Source organism: Clavelina lepadiformis, chromosome 4, assembly GCF_947623445.1.
Source record: "Clavelina lepadiformis chromosome 4, kaClaLepa1.1, whole genome shotgun sequence".
NCBI classification, from domain to species: domain Eukaryota; kingdom Metazoa; phylum Chordata; class Ascidiacea; order Aplousobranchia; family Clavelinidae; genus Clavelina; species Clavelina lepadiformis.
The window spans coordinates 18387197-18403833 of NC_135243.1; the positions used below are offsets into that span (position 1 = coordinate 18387197).

At 40.5% G+C, this 16637-nt stretch overlaps 1 protein-coding gene, 35 non-coding genes and 14 pseudogenes across 36 annotated transcripts; all 50 read right to left on the bottom strand.

Annotated features, from left to right (window-relative positions):
* Positions 1–76: 76 nt before the first annotated feature.
* On the bottom strand, positions 77–195 carry LOC143454672 (5S ribosomal RNA). Its single transcript, XR_013116283.1, has one exon. It is a non-coding gene; the product is annotated as a 5S ribosomal RNA (ribosomal RNA).
* Positions 196–305: 110 nt separating this feature from the next.
* Positions 306–424, bottom strand: LOC143454044 (5S ribosomal RNA). The gene has a single exon (XR_013115687.1). It is a non-coding gene; the product is annotated as a 5S ribosomal RNA (ribosomal RNA).
* Positions 425–534: 110 nt separating this feature from the next.
* On the bottom strand, positions 535–653 carry LOC143454524 (5S ribosomal RNA). Its single transcript, XR_013116142.1, has one exon. It is a non-coding gene; the product is annotated as a 5S ribosomal RNA (ribosomal RNA).
* Positions 654–763: 110 nt separating this feature from the next.
* Positions 764–882, bottom strand: LOC143454673 (5S ribosomal RNA). The gene has a single exon (XR_013116284.1). It is a non-coding gene; the product is annotated as a 5S ribosomal RNA (ribosomal RNA).
* A 110-nt stretch (positions 883–992) lies between these two features.
* On the bottom strand, positions 993–1111 carry LOC143455287 (5S ribosomal RNA). The gene has a single exon (XR_013116872.1). It is a non-coding gene; the product is annotated as a 5S ribosomal RNA (ribosomal RNA).
* A 110-nt stretch (positions 1112–1221) lies between these two features.
* LOC143455824 (5S ribosomal RNA) lies at positions 1222–1340 on the bottom strand. The gene has a single exon (XR_013116993.1). It is a non-coding gene; the product is annotated as a 5S ribosomal RNA (ribosomal RNA).
* Positions 1341–1452: 112 nt separating this feature from the next.
* Positions 1453–1571, bottom strand: LOC143455837 (5S ribosomal RNA). Its single transcript, XR_013116994.1, has one exon. It is a non-coding gene; the product is annotated as a 5S ribosomal RNA (ribosomal RNA).
* Positions 1572–1681: 110 nt separating this feature from the next.
* LOC143454707 (5S ribosomal RNA) lies at positions 1682–1800 on the bottom strand. The gene has a single exon (XR_013116317.1). It is a non-coding gene; the product is annotated as a 5S ribosomal RNA (ribosomal RNA).
* Positions 1801–1910: 110 nt separating this feature from the next.
* LOC143455849 (5S ribosomal RNA) lies at positions 1911–2029 on the bottom strand. Its single transcript, XR_013116996.1, has one exon. It is a non-coding gene; the product is annotated as a 5S ribosomal RNA (ribosomal RNA).
* Positions 2030–2139: 110 nt separating this feature from the next.
* Positions 2140–2258, bottom strand: LOC143456316 (5S ribosomal RNA; annotated as a pseudogene).
* A 110-nt stretch (positions 2259–2368) lies between these two features.
* Positions 2369–2487, bottom strand: LOC143456936 (5S ribosomal RNA). Its single transcript, XR_013117101.1, has one exon. It is a non-coding gene; the product is annotated as a 5S ribosomal RNA (ribosomal RNA).
* Positions 2488–2597: 110 nt separating this feature from the next.
* Positions 2598–2716, bottom strand: LOC143456605 (5S ribosomal RNA; annotated as a pseudogene).
* Positions 2717–2953: 237 nt separating this feature from the next.
* On the bottom strand, positions 2954–7380 carry LOC143452551 (uncharacterized). Its single transcript, XM_076953572.1, has 2 exons — positions 7043–7380; positions 2954–3228 (listed from the first exon to the last, which is right to left on the bottom strand). Exons 1-2 carry the CDS (start codon positions 7355–7357, stop codon positions 3199–3201), a joined length of 345 nt encoding a protein of 114 aa, XP_076809687.1. The 5' UTR covers positions 7358–7380; the 3' UTR covers positions 2954–3198.
* Positions 7381–8234: 854 nt separating this feature from the next.
* Positions 8235–8352, bottom strand: LOC143457373 (5S ribosomal RNA; annotated as a pseudogene).
* Positions 8353–8462: 110 nt separating this feature from the next.
* LOC143456606 (5S ribosomal RNA) lies at positions 8463–8581 on the bottom strand (annotated as a pseudogene).
* Positions 8582–8691: 110 nt separating this feature from the next.
* LOC143458027 (5S ribosomal RNA) lies at positions 8692–8810 on the bottom strand. Its single transcript, XR_013117667.1, has one exon. It is a non-coding gene; the product is annotated as a 5S ribosomal RNA (ribosomal RNA).
* A 110-nt stretch (positions 8811–8920) lies between these two features.
* LOC143453849 (5S ribosomal RNA) lies at positions 8921–9039 on the bottom strand. Its single transcript, XR_013115499.1, has one exon. It is a non-coding gene; the product is annotated as a 5S ribosomal RNA (ribosomal RNA).
* A 110-nt stretch (positions 9040–9149) lies between these two features.
* LOC143454674 (5S ribosomal RNA) lies at positions 9150–9268 on the bottom strand. The gene has a single exon (XR_013116285.1). It is a non-coding gene; the product is annotated as a 5S ribosomal RNA (ribosomal RNA).
* Positions 9269–9378: 110 nt separating this feature from the next.
* LOC143454579 (5S ribosomal RNA) lies at positions 9379–9497 on the bottom strand. Its single transcript, XR_013116195.1, has one exon. It is a non-coding gene; the product is annotated as a 5S ribosomal RNA (ribosomal RNA).
* A 110-nt stretch (positions 9498–9607) lies between these two features.
* LOC143454371 (5S ribosomal RNA) lies at positions 9608–9726 on the bottom strand. Its single transcript, XR_013115998.1, has one exon. It is a non-coding gene; the product is annotated as a 5S ribosomal RNA (ribosomal RNA).
* Positions 9727–9836: 110 nt separating this feature from the next.
* On the bottom strand, positions 9837–9945 carry LOC143456939 (5S ribosomal RNA; annotated as a pseudogene).
* Positions 9946–10055: 110 nt separating this feature from the next.
* LOC143455600 (5S ribosomal RNA) lies at positions 10056–10174 on the bottom strand (annotated as a pseudogene).
* Positions 10175–10284: 110 nt separating this feature from the next.
* On the bottom strand, positions 10285–10403 carry LOC143456874 (5S ribosomal RNA; annotated as a pseudogene).
* A 110-nt stretch (positions 10404–10513) lies between these two features.
* Positions 10514–10632, bottom strand: LOC143456914 (5S ribosomal RNA; annotated as a pseudogene).
* Positions 10633–10742: 110 nt separating this feature from the next.
* LOC143456873 (5S ribosomal RNA) lies at positions 10743–10861 on the bottom strand (annotated as a pseudogene).
* A 110-nt stretch (positions 10862–10971) lies between these two features.
* LOC143455351 (5S ribosomal RNA) lies at positions 10972–11090 on the bottom strand. Its single transcript, XR_013116932.1, has one exon. It is a non-coding gene; the product is annotated as a 5S ribosomal RNA (ribosomal RNA).
* A 110-nt stretch (positions 11091–11200) lies between these two features.
* LOC143455861 (5S ribosomal RNA) lies at positions 11201–11319 on the bottom strand. The gene has a single exon (XR_013116997.1). It is a non-coding gene; the product is annotated as a 5S ribosomal RNA (ribosomal RNA).
* A 110-nt stretch (positions 11320–11429) lies between these two features.
* On the bottom strand, positions 11430–11548 carry LOC143455571 (5S ribosomal RNA; annotated as a pseudogene).
* Positions 11549–11658: 110 nt separating this feature from the next.
* Positions 11659–11777, bottom strand: LOC143453840 (5S ribosomal RNA). The gene has a single exon (XR_013115491.1). It is a non-coding gene; the product is annotated as a 5S ribosomal RNA (ribosomal RNA).
* A 110-nt stretch (positions 11778–11887) lies between these two features.
* LOC143454593 (5S ribosomal RNA) lies at positions 11888–12006 on the bottom strand. The gene has a single exon (XR_013116208.1). It is a non-coding gene; the product is annotated as a 5S ribosomal RNA (ribosomal RNA).
* Positions 12007–12116: 110 nt separating this feature from the next.
* Positions 12117–12235, bottom strand: LOC143453565 (5S ribosomal RNA). The gene has a single exon (XR_013115226.1). It is a non-coding gene; the product is annotated as a 5S ribosomal RNA (ribosomal RNA).
* Positions 12236–12345: 110 nt separating this feature from the next.
* Positions 12346–12464, bottom strand: LOC143454689 (5S ribosomal RNA). The gene has a single exon (XR_013116299.1). It is a non-coding gene; the product is annotated as a 5S ribosomal RNA (ribosomal RNA).
* Positions 12465–12574: 110 nt separating this feature from the next.
* Positions 12575–12693, bottom strand: LOC143454805 (5S ribosomal RNA). Its single transcript, XR_013116412.1, has one exon. It is a non-coding gene; the product is annotated as a 5S ribosomal RNA (ribosomal RNA).
* A 110-nt stretch (positions 12694–12803) lies between these two features.
* On the bottom strand, positions 12804–12922 carry LOC143454675 (5S ribosomal RNA). Its single transcript, XR_013116286.1, has one exon. It is a non-coding gene; the product is annotated as a 5S ribosomal RNA (ribosomal RNA).
* A 110-nt stretch (positions 12923–13032) lies between these two features.
* LOC143455872 (5S ribosomal RNA) lies at positions 13033–13151 on the bottom strand. Its single transcript, XR_013116998.1, has one exon. It is a non-coding gene; the product is annotated as a 5S ribosomal RNA (ribosomal RNA).
* Positions 13152–13261: 110 nt separating this feature from the next.
* LOC143453779 (5S ribosomal RNA) lies at positions 13262–13380 on the bottom strand. Its single transcript, XR_013115433.1, has one exon. It is a non-coding gene; the product is annotated as a 5S ribosomal RNA (ribosomal RNA).
* Positions 13381–13490: 110 nt separating this feature from the next.
* LOC143454891 (5S ribosomal RNA) lies at positions 13491–13609 on the bottom strand. The gene has a single exon (XR_013116495.1). It is a non-coding gene; the product is annotated as a 5S ribosomal RNA (ribosomal RNA).
* Positions 13610–13719: 110 nt separating this feature from the next.
* On the bottom strand, positions 13720–13838 carry LOC143455884 (5S ribosomal RNA). Its single transcript, XR_013116999.1, has one exon. It is a non-coding gene; the product is annotated as a 5S ribosomal RNA (ribosomal RNA).
* Positions 13839–13948: 110 nt separating this feature from the next.
* On the bottom strand, positions 13949–14067 carry LOC143454594 (5S ribosomal RNA). Its single transcript, XR_013116209.1, has one exon. It is a non-coding gene; the product is annotated as a 5S ribosomal RNA (ribosomal RNA).
* Positions 14068–14177: 110 nt separating this feature from the next.
* LOC143455601 (5S ribosomal RNA) lies at positions 14178–14296 on the bottom strand (annotated as a pseudogene).
* Positions 14297–14406: 110 nt separating this feature from the next.
* On the bottom strand, positions 14407–14525 carry LOC143453789 (5S ribosomal RNA). Its single transcript, XR_013115442.1, has one exon. It is a non-coding gene; the product is annotated as a 5S ribosomal RNA (ribosomal RNA).
* A 110-nt stretch (positions 14526–14635) lies between these two features.
* LOC143454394 (5S ribosomal RNA) lies at positions 14636–14754 on the bottom strand. Its single transcript, XR_013116019.1, has one exon. It is a non-coding gene; the product is annotated as a 5S ribosomal RNA (ribosomal RNA).
* A 110-nt stretch (positions 14755–14864) lies between these two features.
* On the bottom strand, positions 14865–14983 carry LOC143456608 (5S ribosomal RNA; annotated as a pseudogene).
* A 110-nt stretch (positions 14984–15093) lies between these two features.
* LOC143454033 (5S ribosomal RNA) lies at positions 15094–15212 on the bottom strand. The gene has a single exon (XR_013115677.1). It is a non-coding gene; the product is annotated as a 5S ribosomal RNA (ribosomal RNA).
* A 110-nt stretch (positions 15213–15322) lies between these two features.
* Positions 15323–15441, bottom strand: LOC143455895 (5S ribosomal RNA). Its single transcript, XR_013117000.1, has one exon. It is a non-coding gene; the product is annotated as a 5S ribosomal RNA (ribosomal RNA).
* Positions 15442–15551: 110 nt separating this feature from the next.
* LOC143454676 (5S ribosomal RNA) lies at positions 15552–15670 on the bottom strand. Its single transcript, XR_013116287.1, has one exon. It is a non-coding gene; the product is annotated as a 5S ribosomal RNA (ribosomal RNA).
* A 110-nt stretch (positions 15671–15780) lies between these two features.
* LOC143455732 (5S ribosomal RNA) lies at positions 15781–15899 on the bottom strand (annotated as a pseudogene).
* A 110-nt stretch (positions 15900–16009) lies between these two features.
* On the bottom strand, positions 16010–16128 carry LOC143456950 (5S ribosomal RNA; annotated as a pseudogene).
* A 110-nt stretch (positions 16129–16238) lies between these two features.
* LOC143453790 (5S ribosomal RNA) lies at positions 16239–16357 on the bottom strand. The gene has a single exon (XR_013115443.1). It is a non-coding gene; the product is annotated as a 5S ribosomal RNA (ribosomal RNA).
* Positions 16358–16467: 110 nt separating this feature from the next.
* On the bottom strand, positions 16468–16586 carry LOC143453794 (5S ribosomal RNA). Its single transcript, XR_013115447.1, has one exon. It is a non-coding gene; the product is annotated as a 5S ribosomal RNA (ribosomal RNA).
* Positions 16587–16637: the final 51 nt, after the last annotated feature.

Genomic DNA, 16637 nt, shown 5'->3' on the forward strand with positions numbered 1-16637 from the left:
TAATTCGATTGCATAGGAAATTCAAAAACGCAAACAGTTGCTATAAATTTCATTGAAATATACAGCATGACTAAAATGCTTACATTACCCGGTATTCCCAGGCGGTCACCCATCCAAGTACTAACCGGGCCCGAGGTTGCTTAACTTCCGAGATCGAACGAGATCGGGTCTACTCAACCTGGTATGGTCGTAGGCGATTTCAAAAGAAAGAAAATGGCCTTTTCAATTATAATTCGATTGCATAGGAAATTCAAAAACGCAAACAGTTGCTATAACTTTCATTGAAATATACAGCATGACTAAAATGCTTACAACACCCGGTATTTCCAGGCGGTCACCCATCCAAGTACTAACCGGGCCCGAGGTTGCTTAACTTCCGAGATCGAACGAGATCGGGTCTACTCAACCTGGTATGGTCGTAGGCAGTTACAAAAGAAAGAAAATGGCCTTTTCAATTATAATTCGATTGCATAGGAAATTCAAAAACGCAAACAATTGCTATAAATTTCATTGAAGTATACAGCATGACTAAAATGCTAACAACACCCAGTATTCCCAGGCGGTCACCCATCCAAGTACTAACCGGGCCCGAGGTTGCTTAACTTCCGAGATCGAACGAGATCGGGTCTACTCAACCTGGTATGGTCGTAGGCGATTTCAAAAGAAAGAAAATGGCCTTTTCAATTATAATTCGATTGCATAGGAAATTCAAAAACGCAAACAGTTGCTATAAATTTCATTCAAATATACAGCATGACTAAAATGCTTACATTACCCGGTATTCCCAGGCGGTCACCCATCCAAGTACTAACCGGGCCCGAGGTTGCTTAACTTCCGAGATCGAACGAGATCGGGTCTACTCAACCTGGTATGGTCGTAGGCGATTTCAAAAGAAAGAAAATGGCCTTTTCAATTATAATTCGATTGCATAGGAAATTCAAAAACGCAAACAATTGCTATAAATTTCATTGAAGTATACAACATGACTAAAATGCTTACAACACCCAGTATTCCCAGGCGGTCACCCATCCAAGTACTAACCGGACCCGAGGTTGCTTAACTTCCGAGATCGAACGAGATCGGGTCTACTCAAACTGGTATGGTCGTAGGCGATTTCAAAAGAGAGAAAATGGCCTTTTTAATTATAATTCGATTGCATAGAAAATTCAAAATGGCAAACAATTGCTATAAATTTCATTCAAATATACAGCATGACTAAAATGCTTACAACACCCGGTATTCCCAGGCGGTCACCCATCCAAGTACTAACCGGGCCCGAGGTTGCTTAACTTCCGAGATCGAACGAGATCGGGTCTACTCAACCTGGTATGGTCGTAGGCGATTTCAAAAGAAAAAAAATGGCCTTTTCAATTATAATTCGATTGCATATAGGAAATTCAAAAACGCAAACAGTTGCTATAACTTTCATTGAAATATACAGCGTGACTAAAATGCTTACAACACCCGGTATTCCCAGGCGGTCACCCATCCAAGTACTAACCGGGCCCGAGGTTGCTTAACTTCCGAGATCGAACGAGATCGGGTCTACTCAACCTGGTATGGTCGTAGGCGATTTCAAAAGAAAGAAAATGGCCTTTTCAATTATAATTCGATTGCATAGGAAATTCAAAAACGCAAACAGTTGCTATAAATTTCATTGAAATATACAGCATGACTAAAATGCTTACAACACCCGGTATTCCCAGGCGGTCACCCAACCAATTACTAACCGGGCCCGAGGTTGCTTAACTTCCGAGATCGAACGAGATCGGGTCTACTCAACCTGGTATGGTCGTAGGCAGTTTCAAAAGAAAGAAAATGGCCTTTTCAATTATAATTCGATTGCATAGGAAATTCAAAAACGCAAACAGTTGCTATAAATTTCATTGAAATATACAGCATGACTAAAATGCTTACAACACCCGGTATTCCCAGGCGGTCACCCATCCAAGTACTAACCGGGCCCGAGGTTGCTTAACTTCCGAGATCGAACGAGATCGGGTCTACTCAACCTGGTATGGTCGTAGGCGATTTTAAACGAAAGAAAATGGCCTTTTCAATTATAATTCGATTGCATAGGAAATTCAAAAACGCAAACAGTTGCTATAAATTTCATTGAAATATACAGCATGACTAAAATGCTTACTTTACCCGGTATTCCCAGGCGGTCACCCATCCAAGTACTAACCGGGCCCGAGGTTGCTTAACTTCCGAGATCGAACGAGATCGGGTCTACTCAACCTGGTATGGTCTTAGGCGATTTCAAAAGAAAGAAAATGGCCTTTTCAATTATAATTCGATTGCATAGGTAATTCAAAAACGCAAACAGTTGCAATAAATTTAATTGAAATATACAGCATGACTAAAATGCTTACAACACCCGGAATTCCCAGGCGGTCACCCATCCAAGTACTAACCGGGCCCGAGGTTGCTTAACTTCCGAGATCGAACGAGATCGGGTCTACTCAACCTGGTATGGTCGTAGGCGTTTTCAAAAGAAAGAAAATGGCCTTTTCAATTATAATTCGATTGAATAGGAAATTCAAAAACGCAAAAAATTGCTATAAATTTGATTGAAATATACAGCATGACTAAAATGCTTACAACACCCGGTATTCCCAGGCGGTCACCCATCCAAGTTCTAACCGTGCCCGACGTTGCTTAACTTCCGAGATCGAACGAGATCGGGTCTACTCAACCTGGTATGGTCGTAGGCGGTTTCAAAAGAAAGAAAATGGCTTTTTCAATTATAATTCGATTGCATAGGAAAATCAAAAACGCAAACAGTTGCTATAAATTTCATTGAAATATACAGCATGACTAAAATGCTTACATTACCCGGTATTCCCAGGCGGTCACCCATCCAAGTACTAACCGGGCCCGAGGTTGCTTAACTTCTTTTTTTTTTTTTTTTTTTTTTTTTTTAACCCTTTCATGGGTTTTTACACGACAATACACGATCAATACACTAAAACAATATTCGATATGCAATACACTTATGTACATAAATACTTCTTTTGATACTGTCACAATCGAAATTAATTTGAGCACATACTATTCCAAAGGGTTTGCGTTACTGAGTTGTGAACACTTGTCTGGCGACTTTTCTCTGCGCTATTGCGCGCTTTTGACATGGCTTTTATTCTGTTTATCACCTCTTGATAGAGAAACGGTTCTTGTTCGAAAATCACTTTGTTCCTAGATAGCCATATGCAGTACCTTGAAATGCTTAACAATAATATTGTTGCATTTAAATTGGTTTCGCAAACACAAAGTTGTTTTAGTGAACTCAAGTCCAAGGCAATACACATTTGTGGAGAAACTTTCGGCATCAAAACACCACTGATGTTAAATATTATCACGTTTACATAATCCCATATGGGTTGTATACATACACAATCGTAAAACAAATGATATACATCTTCATCATGAAGGTCACATAATGGGCATCTTGATGTTTTTTGTATACGTGCTATGCGCTCATTAATACATAAGGGTAGCACATTCCATACCATCTTGTAACCAAAAGTTTTTAAATAATTTGGTAGTACCTTATTGTGAATGCCAGTCCACATGTTTTGCATATTTATGGAGAACATAGATACTAGTACTTGTGCATTTCTCTCGTTTACAATTCTCCTGTAAATTTGTTTGGTTGTCTTTTCAGCAATTTCATCTATGGTAATGCTGTAACGTTTCAGGATATCAACTACGTTGCTATAATATGACGTGGGTTGTGTAGCATGCAGCACAGAATTATTTACAGGCATTGCCAGCATATTACACAAAGTAAAGCCAATGTAATATTCAAGGAAATACAGCGGTAAGTGTATGCTGTTATTTTGCTTTCGATCGTTGTAATATTTCTTAACAACTTTTAACTTCAAGATATCTAAATACAGTGGGATGTCAATAAAGTCGTATCCACCGTTTTCCCTGGTTTTACTTATCGTTTCCATGTTTAATCTTGCACCAGTGCTAAAACATAATTTTCAACAATTTTGCGTACATTTCGGCGCTGCTGAAGCGCAAGATCATACACTCTAGAACCATACACAAAAATGGGCAATAATAGTGTTTTTACAATTAGCGATTTTCCATCATACGTCGATCTAAATTTTGAGAAATTCGATACCTTCAAACGCATGCTACGCACCTTGTTTTCGAGCCAGTCAGTAATTGCCTGAGGTTTACCATAAGGAACGTTCAAAACATTTATCGAATCGACCCAGGAAAGCGTGGGAAGCTGAGAGTTTTTGCTTTGCTTCCTACCTAGTTTCAAAGCCGTTACTTTACTGAAGTTCACTTTTATTCCCGTCGCTGTAAGGTATTCACCTAATACAAAAAAGGCTTGTGACACCGATTGTTCATCTTGGAGGACCAAGGTTGTATCATCAGCGTATGCTATAGTTTTCACAACTTTACCGCCTGAAGCTGGTAGATGTAAACCTTGTATAGCTGTATTTTTGTTTAAAGCAATTATAACCGGCTCCATTGCTAACAGGAACAAATACAAACTTAATGGATCTCCTTGTCGTAAACCGCGTTCGACGCGAAAATCTGCCCCTATGTGCCCATTGATCATTACACATGTCTGATTATTTATCAGCGTAGTTGTAATCATTTTCGTAAAAATTTCACCAACCCCGAATTTTTTCAGAATTTCAGCCAAGAATTCATGGTCGACGCAGTCAAAAGCTTTGTAGATGTCAAGAGATACAATGTATCCATCGGTGTTTCGATTTTTAATATATTCAATACAGTCTCTAAGCAGCGCTGTTCCATCGTTTATATCTCTGCCACCCACAGCAAACTGCGTGTCATTGATAAGTTTTGGTACAAAGCTTTTCAATCGTAATGTCATCATTTTGCTAAATATCTTATAATCGACATTCAGTAATGTTATCGGTCGATAATTTTTTATATCAGTCCGTTCGCCTTTCTTAAATATCAGAGTTATCAATCCCCGAGTCAACTCGGCGGGTGGTTGTGATTCAGCAAAAAACTCTTTCGCTACTTCAATCAGCGTGTCGCCTACAAGGCTCCAGAACGTTTTGTAGAATTCTATGCTTAAGCCATCGAGCCCCGGTGTTTTACCATTTTTCATGGATTTAACGGCGAAAAGCATCTCGTCCTTAGTTACTTCTAGATCTAAGGTCTCTGTGGTGTCTCTATCTATTTTTTGTTCAATATCCTGTAGGAACGCGCTTTGTCTCCGTTTGTCAAGTTTTTGTTTCGAGTATAAGGTTTTATAAAAATCAGTCGCAACGTCTAGTTTTTCTTTCGGCGTGTTTGCTTCAATGTTTTGATTTGTGCGCAGCGACTCGATGTAGGTCGCTCTATGATGTTCTTTCAGCTTGCGGTAGAAAAACTTTGTCGGGCGATCTCCGTAGTCAAGTTCATTTGCATGAGCAATTATTCTAATTTTCTTTCGTTGTTCTTTGTGGATAGTAATTAGTTCGGCTTTTGTTTTGCGAAACTCTGTCATGACTTTTTTGCCTTCATTTAAGTCTTGGCGCAACTCATTGAGGCTTGCGTTTAATTCGTGTTCTCGCTGATTCTTTTTTTGGTGAATTCGCTTCGAGTGTTTCTGCACCAGTTCTCTTATTCGGTACTTTGTATCAATCCACCAATCGAGTTTATTTTTGTAAAGAACTTGCAGACTTTTATAATCATGCCAGCTTTCTTTTAATTCTTGAGTAAGGTCTTCATTTTCGTAAACGGTGACATTGTTTTTCCAGTAGCCATTGCCGTAGTTTCTGGAAATGTTTAATTTGATATCAACGTGAATCGCATCGTGATCACTTACAGCGCAAGGTTCGATGACATGATTAATGTGCGTGAGCTCGTCTGAACCGTAAAAGCGGTCCAGCCTTGAGTGCGCTTCGTTGCCATGCCAAGTAAAATCTTTTCCGTTCGGTCGTGATAATCTATAGAGGTCTTTCAATCCGTAGGTTTCGCACAAATCCTTCAGGGACTTCGACTCATACCGTTTAACTTGGTGCGCCATAAATTTATTGCGATCTTTTAGTCGGTCGTCGACGCAGTTGAAATCCCCCGCCAACAGTGTTGGTAATTTACAGTGCACATAAGGATATATGCCGTCATAAAACCGATCTTGCGTGTTGCATTCGTTGCCACTTCCGCGTACTGGTGCGTAAACGTTTACAATGTGCATACTTTCGCCAAAAACACTAATATCCGCGGCTAATACTCTCCCAAAGTTGTCAAAATTTACGCTTTTAACCTCTATATGCTTGTTATTTATTAGTATAGCCAGGCCTCTTGATTGCGTGTTTCCTGAATTCCACAGCGCACGCTTACCCCATTCTTTTGTCCACTGTATTTCGTCCCCCGGGCTAGAGTGCGTTTCTTGTAACAAGGCAACGTCAACGTTTTTGGTGCGTAGCAAGTCATAAACGAAGGCGCGTTTGTCTTGCTTTCGCAATCCATTACAATTAACACTGAGAATACGTAGAAGAAACATAATAACCGATAACGTAAGGTATCTAAAACCGGAAAAAACGAATACAATAATTACTATTTAAATATAATCTTTAATCCCTTCAATACTCTCACATGTGTATTTATATCCACAATTACAAAAGTATGATTGAGAGGGGCTTATGGCCTTACAAACCACCTCTTCACAGTCACAATGTATAACACACAAATTGCATTCTGTGTTCACACATTTGCCTTGTGTTCTAATAGGGGGTATTAGGTTGTAGCTCTTACATAAACACTCACACAATGAAGCATTACAGGTTGCACATTCAACAAAGTTCTCACCATACTCTGATACATGAGTGTGTGCTTTACAGCAAGATAGGTATTTTAATTCACTTTGACACACATCACAAGGAAAGTCATGCATGTTTCCTTCTGGAATTATCTGTTTAATTCTGTCATTACAGGTATTTATTACTATATAATCTTCAGGGCATTTACTACATTTCCATTTCCTGCACTCATCCAAGATATGTTCTTCATTGTTACATGTTAGACATTTGACTATGTATGTATTATCATTATGGCTAACCTTTGTGCAAGGCTCCTCAGATGCCTCATCTGGAGAGGGTCTTTTCCTGTCACTCCTCCTCTCAGTATTCGTTTCTATTGAGTTGTCTTCATTCATATGTACTTCTGTTAGATTGTTTTCTGTCATGTCAAACCAGTCCCTAGGTTGTTCTTCCCCTTTCTTTGTGGTTGCTGTATCAGGTTCATTGCTGTCATTGTTCTTTCCATCTTCAGTATTGTCCTTGTTTGTGTTCATTATAGAATTTTCATGGTTTTCTTCATTGTGAGTGTGGCCAGGTGATTGGTGTCTAGTGAGAGGGTTTCTATAATAATCCATACCTCTTCTGGGGTTTGGCTGATTGTTCTCTTCCAGCGGGGGGTATTCAGAGTTATTTTTGGCAGGACAGTTGATGTGTTTGTGTCCTGGTTTGTTGCAGTACTGGCATGTTGCCAACTGTCCATGGTATTTGACTAGTAGTTCTTCCCCAAGAATATTTAAATAGCTTGGTATTGGTGTTTGATCCAGTTCATCTTTAGCCATTTCCATAATATAAACACCACTGAACAAAGCCTTTGCATCTTTTTTTGGGAAACATTTAATGATTTTACCATGATTTTCTTCTAAGAATGATTTCAAGGCTTCAATAGGAAATGGTGTAGGAATCCAAGATATATGAACATATACCTTATCCGGTTCATACAGCTTTAGGTACCGAATTTCTTCAAGATTAAGAAGTTTTTTATGTAAATCCAGAACATGCTCTCTCGACTTGCAGGTAATATCGATATTGCCACCTTTCTTCTCCACTAGGCCAACGAGTAATTTTAAAAAAAAGTTAATCTTTTCAAAAATTTTCCAAAGGTCTTCCCTTTTGGTACCATAAGATACTCTAAACGTTAGGCAATTTGGCCTTGCATACTCCATAGGTCTTAACTTCTTCATAACTTTGTCCGAATAAGAAACGGGTTTACTTTCTGCCATAACTTTCGATCATTCAGAGCACTCAAGTGCAAATATTTAACAATATAAGCCGGCGAAATGGGTGGCTAACCCAAAATATTCAACCAGATTTCCACGAGGTTGCTTAACTTCCGAGATCGAACGAGATCCAACCTTCTAATCTGAAGTCAGACGCGCTACCGTTGCGCCACGGAGTCCTGGATACATCACTCCCTCTGCTTGAGTCTGGCGCCTTAGACCAATCGGCCATCCTGACCTCTGCACCCGGTATTCTCAGGCGGTCACCCATCCAAGTACTAACCGGGCCCGAGGTTGCTTAACTTCATGGATCGAACGAGATCGGGTTTACTCAACCTGGTATGGTCTTAGGCGATTTCAAAAGAAAGAAAATGGCCTTTTCAATTATAATTCGATTGCATAGGAAATTCAAAAACGCAAACAGTTGCTATAAATTTAATTTAAATATACAGCATGACTAAAATGCTTACAACACCCGGTATTCCCAGGCGGTCACCCATCCAAGTTCTAACCGTGCCCGACGTTGCTTAACTTCCGAGATCGAACGAGATCGGGTCTACTCAACCTGGTATGGTCGTAGGCAGTTTCAAAAGAAAGAAAATGGCCTTTTCAATTATAATTCGATTGCATAGGAAATTCAAAAACGCAAACAGTTGCTATAAATTTCATTGAAATATACAGCATGACTAAAATGCTTACAACACCCGGTATTCCCAGGCGGTCACCCAACCAAGTACTAACCGGGCCCGAGGTTGCTTAACTTCCGAGATCGAACGAGATCGGGTCTACTCAACCTGGTATGGTCGTAGGCAGTTTCAAAAGAAAGAAAATGGCCTTTTCAATTATAATTCGATTGCATAGGAAATTCAAAAACGCAAACAGTTGCTATAAATTTCATTGAAATATACAGCATGACTAAAATGCTTACAACACCCGGTATTCTCAGGCGGTCACCCATCCAAGTACAAACCGGGCCCGAGGTTGCTTAACTTCCGAGATCGAACGAGATCGGGTCTACTCAACCTGGTATGGTCGTAGGCGATTTCAAAAGAAAGAAAATGGCCTTTTCAATTATAATTCGATTGCATAGGAAATTCAAAAACGCAAACAGTTGCTATAAATTTCATTCAAAAATACAGCATGACTAAAATGCTTACATTACCCGGTATTCCCAGGCGGTCACCCATCCAAGTACTAACCGGGCCCGAGGTTGCTTAACTTCCGAGATCGAACGAGATCGGGTCTACTCAACCTGGTATGGTCGTAGGCGGTTTCAAAAGAAAGAAAATGGCCTTTTCAATTATAATTCGATTGCATAGGAAATTCAAAAACGCAAACAGTTGCTATAAATTTCATTCAAATATACAGCATGACTAAAATGCTTACATTACCCGGTATTCCCAGGCGGTCACCCATCCCAGTACTAACCGGGCCCGAGGTTGCTTAACTTCCGAGATCGAACGAGATCGGGTCTACTCAACCTGGTATGGTCGTAGGCGATTTCAAAAGAAAGAAAATGGCCTTTTCAATTATAATTCGATTGCATAGGAAATTCAAAAACGCAAACAGTTGCTATAACTTTCATTGAAATATACAGCATGACTAAAATGCTTACAACACCCGGTATTCCCAGGCGGTCACTCATCCAAGTACTAACCGGGCCCGAGGTTGCTTAACTTCCGAGATCGAACGAGATCGGGTCTACTCAACCTGGTATGGTCGTAGGCGATTTCAAAAGAAAGAAAATGGCCTTTTCAATTATAATTCGATTGCATAGGAAATTCAAAAACGCAAACAATTGCTATAAATTTCATTGAAGTATACAGCATGACTAAAATGCTTACAACACCCAGTATTCCCAGGCGGTCACCCATCCAAGTACTAACCGGGCCCGAGGTTGCTTAACTTCCGAGATCGGGTCTACTCAAACTGGTATGGTCGTAGGCGATTTCAAAAGAAAGAAAATGGCCTTTTCAATTATAATTCGATTGCATAGGAAATTCAAAATGGCAAACAATTGCTATAAATTTAATTGAAATATACAGCATGACAAAAATGCTTACAACACCCGGTATTCCCAGGCGGTCACCCATCCAAGTACAAACCGGGCCCGAGGTTGCTTAACTTCCGAGATCGAACAAGATCCGGTCTACTCAACCTGGTATGGTCGTAGGCGGTTTCAAAAGAAAGAAAATGGCCTTTTCAATTATAATTCGATTGCATAGGAAATTCAAAAACGCAAACAGTTGCTATAAATTTGATTGAAATATACAGCATGACTAAAATGCTTACAACACCCGGTATTCCCAGGCGATCACCCATCCAAGTTCTAACCGTGCCCGACGTTGCTTAACTTCCGAGATCGAACGAGATCGGGTCTACTCAACCTGGTATGGTCGTAGGCGATTTCAAAAGAAAGAAAATGGCGTTTTCAATTATAATTCGATTGCATAGGAAAATCAAAAACGCAAACAGTTGCTATCAATTTCATTGAAATATACAGCATGACTAAAATGCTTACAACACCCGGTATTCTCAGGCGGTCACCCATCCAAGTACTAACCGGGCCCGAGGTTGCTTAACTTCATGGATCGAACGAGATCGGGTTTACTCAACCTGGTATGGTCTTAGGCGGTTTCAAAAGAAAGAAAATGGCCTTTTCAATTATAATTCGATTGCATAGGAAATTCAAAAACGCAAACAGTTGCTATAAATTTAATTTAAATATACAGCATGACTAAAATGCTTACAACACCCGGTATTCCCAGGCGGTCACCCATCCAAGTTCTAACCGTGCCCGACGTAGCTTAACTTCCGAGATCGAACGAGATCGGGTCTACTCAACCTGGTATGGTCGTAGGCAGTTTCAAAAGAAAGAAAATGGCCTTTTCAATTATAATTCGATTGCATAGGAAATTCAAAAACGCAAACAGTTGCTATAAATTTCATTGAAATATACAGCATGACTAAAATGCTTGCAACACCCGGTATTCCCAGGCGGTCACCCAACCAAGTACTAACCGGGCCCGAGGTTGCTTAACTTCTGAGATCGAACGAGATCGGGTCTACTCAACCTGGTATGGTCGTAGGCAGTTTCAAAAGAAAGAAAATGGCGTTTTCAATTATAATTCGATTGCATAGGAAATTCAAAAACGCAAACAGTTGCTATAAATTTCATTCAAATATACAGCATGACTAAAATGCTTACAACACCCGGTATTCCCAGGCGGTCACCCATCCAAGTACTAACCGGGCCCGAGGTTGCTTAACTTCCGAGATCGAACGAGATCGGGTCTACTCAACCTGGTATGGTCGTAGGCGGTTTCAAAAGAAAGAAAATGGCCTTTTCAATTATAATTCGATTGCATAGGAAATTCAAAAACGCAAACAGTTGCTATAAATTTCATTCAAATATACAGCATGACTAAAATGCTTACATTACCCGGTATTCCCAGGCGGACACCCATCCAAGTACTCACCGGGCCCGAGGTTGCTTAACTTCCGAGATCGAACGAGATCGGGTCTACTCAACCTGGTATGGTCGTAGGCGATTTCAAAAGAAAGAAAATGGCCTTTTCAATTATAATTCGATTGCATAGGAAATTCAAAAACGCAAACAGTTGCTATAACTTTCATTGAAATATACAGCATGACTAAAATGTTTACAACACCCGGTATTCCCAGGCGGTCACCCATCCAAGTACTAACCGGGCCCGAGGTTGCTTAACTTCCGAGATCGAACGAGATCGGGTCTACTCAACCTGGTATGGTCGTAGGCGATTTCAAAAGAAAGAAAATGGCCTTTTCAATTATAATTCGATTGCATAGGAAATTCAAAAACGCAAACAATTGCTATAAATTTCATTGAAGTATACAGCATGACTAAAATGCTTACAACACCCAGTATTCCCAGGCGGTCACCCATCCAAGTACTAACCGGGCCCGAGGTTGCTTAACTTCCGAGATCGAACGAGATCGGGTCTACTCAAACTGGTATGGTCGTAGGCGATTTCAAAAGAAAGAAAATGGCCTTTTCAATTATAATTCGATTGCATAGGAAATTCAAAAACGCAAACAGTTGCTATAAATTTCATTGAAATATACAGCATGACTAAAATGCTTACAACACCCGGTATTCCCAGGCGGTCACCCAACCAAGTACTAACCGGGCCCGAGGTTGCTTAACTTCCGAGATCGAACGAGATCGGGTCTACTCAACCTGGTATGGTCGTAGGCAGTTTCAAAAGAAAGAAAATGGCCTTTTCAATTATAATTCGATTGCATAGGAAATTCAAAAACGCAAACAGTTGCTATAAATTTCATTGAATTATACAGCATGACTAAAATGCTTACAACAACCGGTATTCCCAGGCGGTCACCCATCCAAGTACAAACCGGGCCCGAGGTTGCTTAACTTCCGAGATCGAACGAGATCGGGTCTACTCAACCTGGTATGGTCGTAGGCGATTTCAAAAGAAAGAAAATGGCCTTTTCAATTATAATTCGATTGCATAGGAAATTCAAAAACGCAAACAGTTGCTATAAATTTCATTCAAATATACAGCATGACTAAAATGCTTACATTACCCGGTATTCCCAGGCGGTCACCCATCCAAGTACTAACCGGGCCCGAGGTTGCTTAACTTCCGAGATCAAACGAGATCGGGTCTACTCAACCTGGTATGGTCGTAGGCGGTTTCAAAAGAAAGAAAATGGCCTTTTCAATTATAATTCGATTGCTCAGGAAATTCAAAAACGCAAACAGTTGCTATAAATTTCATTCAAATATACAGCATGACTAAAATGCTTACATTACCCGGTATTCCCAGGCGGTCACCCATCCAAGTACTAACCGGGCCCGAGGTTGCTTAACTTCCGAGATCGAACGAGATCGGGTCTACTCAACCTGGTATGGTCGTAGGCGATTTCAAAAGAAAGAAAATGGCCTTTTCAATTATAATTCGATTGCATAGGAAATTCAAAAACGCAAACAGTTGCTATAACTTTCATTGAAATATACAGCATGACTAAAATGCTTACAACACCCGGTATTCCCAGGCGGTCACCCATCCAAGTACTAACCGGGCCCGAGGTTGCTTAACTTCCGAGATCGAACGAGATCGGGTCTACTCAACCTGGTATGGTCGTAGGCGATTTCAAAAGAAAGAAAATGGCCTTTTCAATTATAATTCGATTGCATAGGAAATTCAAAAACGCAAACAATTGCTATAAATTTCATTGAAGTATACAGCATGACTAAAATGCTTACAACACCCAGTATTCCCAGGCGGTCACCCATCCAAGTACTAACCGGGCCCGAGGTTGCTTAACTTCCGAGATCGAACGAGATCGGGTCTACTCAACCTGGTATGGTCGTAGGCGGTTTCAAAAGAAAGAAAATGGCCTTTTCAATTATAATTCGATTGCTCAGGAAATTCAAAAACGCAAACAGTTGCTATAAATTTCATTCAAATATACAGCATGACTAAAATGCTTACATTACCCGGTATTCCCAGGCGGTCACCCATCCAAGTACTAACCGGGCCCGAGGTTGCTTAACTTCCGAGGTCGAACGAGATCGGGTCTACTCAACCTGGTATGGTCGTAGGCGATTTCAAAAGAAAGAAAATGGCCTTTTCAATTATAATTCGATTGCATAGGAAATTCAAAAACGCAAACAGTTGCTATAACTTTCATTGAAATATACAGCATGACTAAAATGCTTACAACACCCGGTATTCCCAGGCGGTCACCCATCCAAGTACTAACCGGGCCCGAGGTTGCTTAACTTCCGAGATCGAACGAGATCGGGTCTACTCAACCTGGTATGGTCGTAGGCGATTTCAAAAGAAAGAAAATGGCCTTTTCAATTATAATTCGATTGCATAGGAAATTCAAAAACGCAAACAATTGCTAGAAATTTCATTGAAGTATACAGCATGACTAAAATGCTTACAACACCCAGTATTCCCAGGCGGTCACCCATCCAAGTACTAACCGGGCCCGAGGTTGCTTAACTTCCGAGATCGAACGAGATCGGGTCTACTCAAACTGGTATGGTCGTAGGCGATTTCAAAAGAAAGAAAATGGCCTTTTCAATTATAATTCGATTGCATAGGAAATTCAAAATGGCAAACAATTGCTATAAATTTAATTGAAATATACAGCATGACAAAAATGCTTACAACACCCGGTATTCCCAGGCGGTCACCCATCCAAGTACAAACCGGGCCCGAGGTTGCTTAACTTCCGAGATCGAACAAGATCCGGTCTACTCAACCTGGTATGGTCGTAGGCGGTTTCAAAAGAAAGAAAATGGCCTTTTCAATTATAATTCGATTGCATAGGAAATTCAAAAACGCAAACAGTTGCTATAAATTTCATTCAAATATACAGCATGACTAAAATGCTTACAACACCCGGTATTCCCAGGCGGTCACCCATCCAAGTACTAACCGGGCCCGAGGTTGCTTAACTCCCGAGATCGAACGAGATCGGGTCTACTCAACCTGGTATGGTCGTAGGCGGTTTCAAAAGAAAGAAAATGGCCTTTTCAATTATAATTCGATTGCATAGGAAATTCAAAAACGCAAACAGTTGCTATAAATTTCATTCAAATATACAGCATGACTAAAATGCTTACAACACCCGGTATTCTCAGGCGGTCACCCATCCAAGTACTAACCGGGCCCGAGGTTGCTTAACTTCCGAGATCGAACGAGATCGGGTTTACTCAACCTGGTATGGTCTTAGGCGGTTTCAAAAGAAAGAAAATGGCCTTTTCAATTATAATTCGATTGCATAGGAAATTCAAAAACGCAAACAGTTGCTATAAATTTAATTTAAATATACAGCATGACTAAAATGCTTACAACACCCGGTATTCCCAGGCGGTCACCCATCCAAGTTCTAACCGTGCCCGACGTTGCTTAACTTCCGAGATCGAACGAGATCGGGTCTACTCAACCTGGTATGGTCGTAGGCAGTTTCAAAAGAAAGAAAATGGCCTTTTCAATTATAATTCGATTGCATAGGAAATTCAAAAACGCAAACAGTTGCTATAAATTTCATTGAAATATACAGCATGACTAAAATGCTTGCAACACCCGGTATTCCCAGGCGGTCACCCATCCAAGTACTAACCGGGCCCGAGGTTGCTTAACTTCCGAGATCGAACGAGATCGGGTCTACTCAACCTGGTATGGTCGTAGGCAGTTTCAAAAGAAAGAAAATGGCGTTTTCAATTATAATTCGATTGCATAGGAAATTCAAAAACGCAAACAGTTGCTATAAATTTCATTCAAATATACAGCATGACTAAAATGCTTACAACACCCGGTATTCCCAGGCGGTCACCCATCCAAGTACTAACCGGGCCCGAGGTTGCTTAACTTCCGAGATCGAACGAGATCGGGTCTACTCAACCTGGTATGGTCGTAGGCGGTTTCAAAAGAAAGAAAATGGCCTTTTCAATTATAATTCGATTGCATAGGAAATTCAAAAACGCAAACAGTTGCGATAAATTTCATTCAAATATACAGCATGACTAAAATGCTTACATTACCCGGTATTCCCAGGCGGTCACCCATCCAAGTACTAACCGGGCCCGAGGTTGCTTAACTTCCGAGATCGAACGAGATCGGGTCTACTCAACCTGGTATGGTCGTAGGCGATTTCAAAAGAAAGAAAATGGCCTTTTCAATTATAATTCGATTGCATAGGAAATTCAAAAACGCAAACAATTGCTAGAAATTTCATTGAAGTATACAGCATGACTAAAATGCTTACAACACCCAGTATTCCCAGGCGGTCACACATCCAAGTACTAACCGGGCCCGAGGTTGCTTAACTTCCGAGATCGAACGAGATCGGGTCTACTCAAACTGGTATGGTCGTAGGCGATTTCAAAAGAAAGAAAATGGCCTTTTCAATTATAATTCGATTGCATAGGAAATTCAAAATGGCAAACAATTGCTATAAATTTAATTGAAATATACAGCATGACAAAAATGCTTACAACACCCGGTATTCCCAGGCGGTCACCCATCCAAGTACAAACTGGGGCCGAGGTTGCTTAACTTCCGAGATCGAACAAGATCCGGTCTACTCAACCTGGTATGGTCGTAGGTGGTTTCAAAAGAAAGAAAATGGCCTTTTCAATTATAATTCGATTGCATAGGAAATTCAAAAACGCAAACAGTTGCTATAAATTTCATTCAAATATACAGCATGACTAAAATGCTTACAACACCCGGTATTCCCAGGCGGTCACCCATCCAAGTACTAACCGGGCCCGAGGTTGCTTAACTCCCGAGATCGAACGAGATCGGGTCTACTCAACCTGGTATGGTCGTAGGCGGTTTCAAAAGAAAGAAAATGGCCTTTTCAATTATAATTCGATTGCATAGGAAATTTAAAAACGCAAACAGTTGCTATAAATTTCATTCAAATATACAGCATGACTAAAATGCTTACAACACCCGGTATTCTCAGGCGGTCACCCATCCAAGTACTAACCGGGCCCGAGGTTGCTTAACTTCCGAGATCGAACGAGATCGGGTTTATTCAACCTGGTATGGTCTTAGGCGGTTTCAAAAGAAAGAAAATGGCCTTTTGAATTATAATTCGATTGCATAGG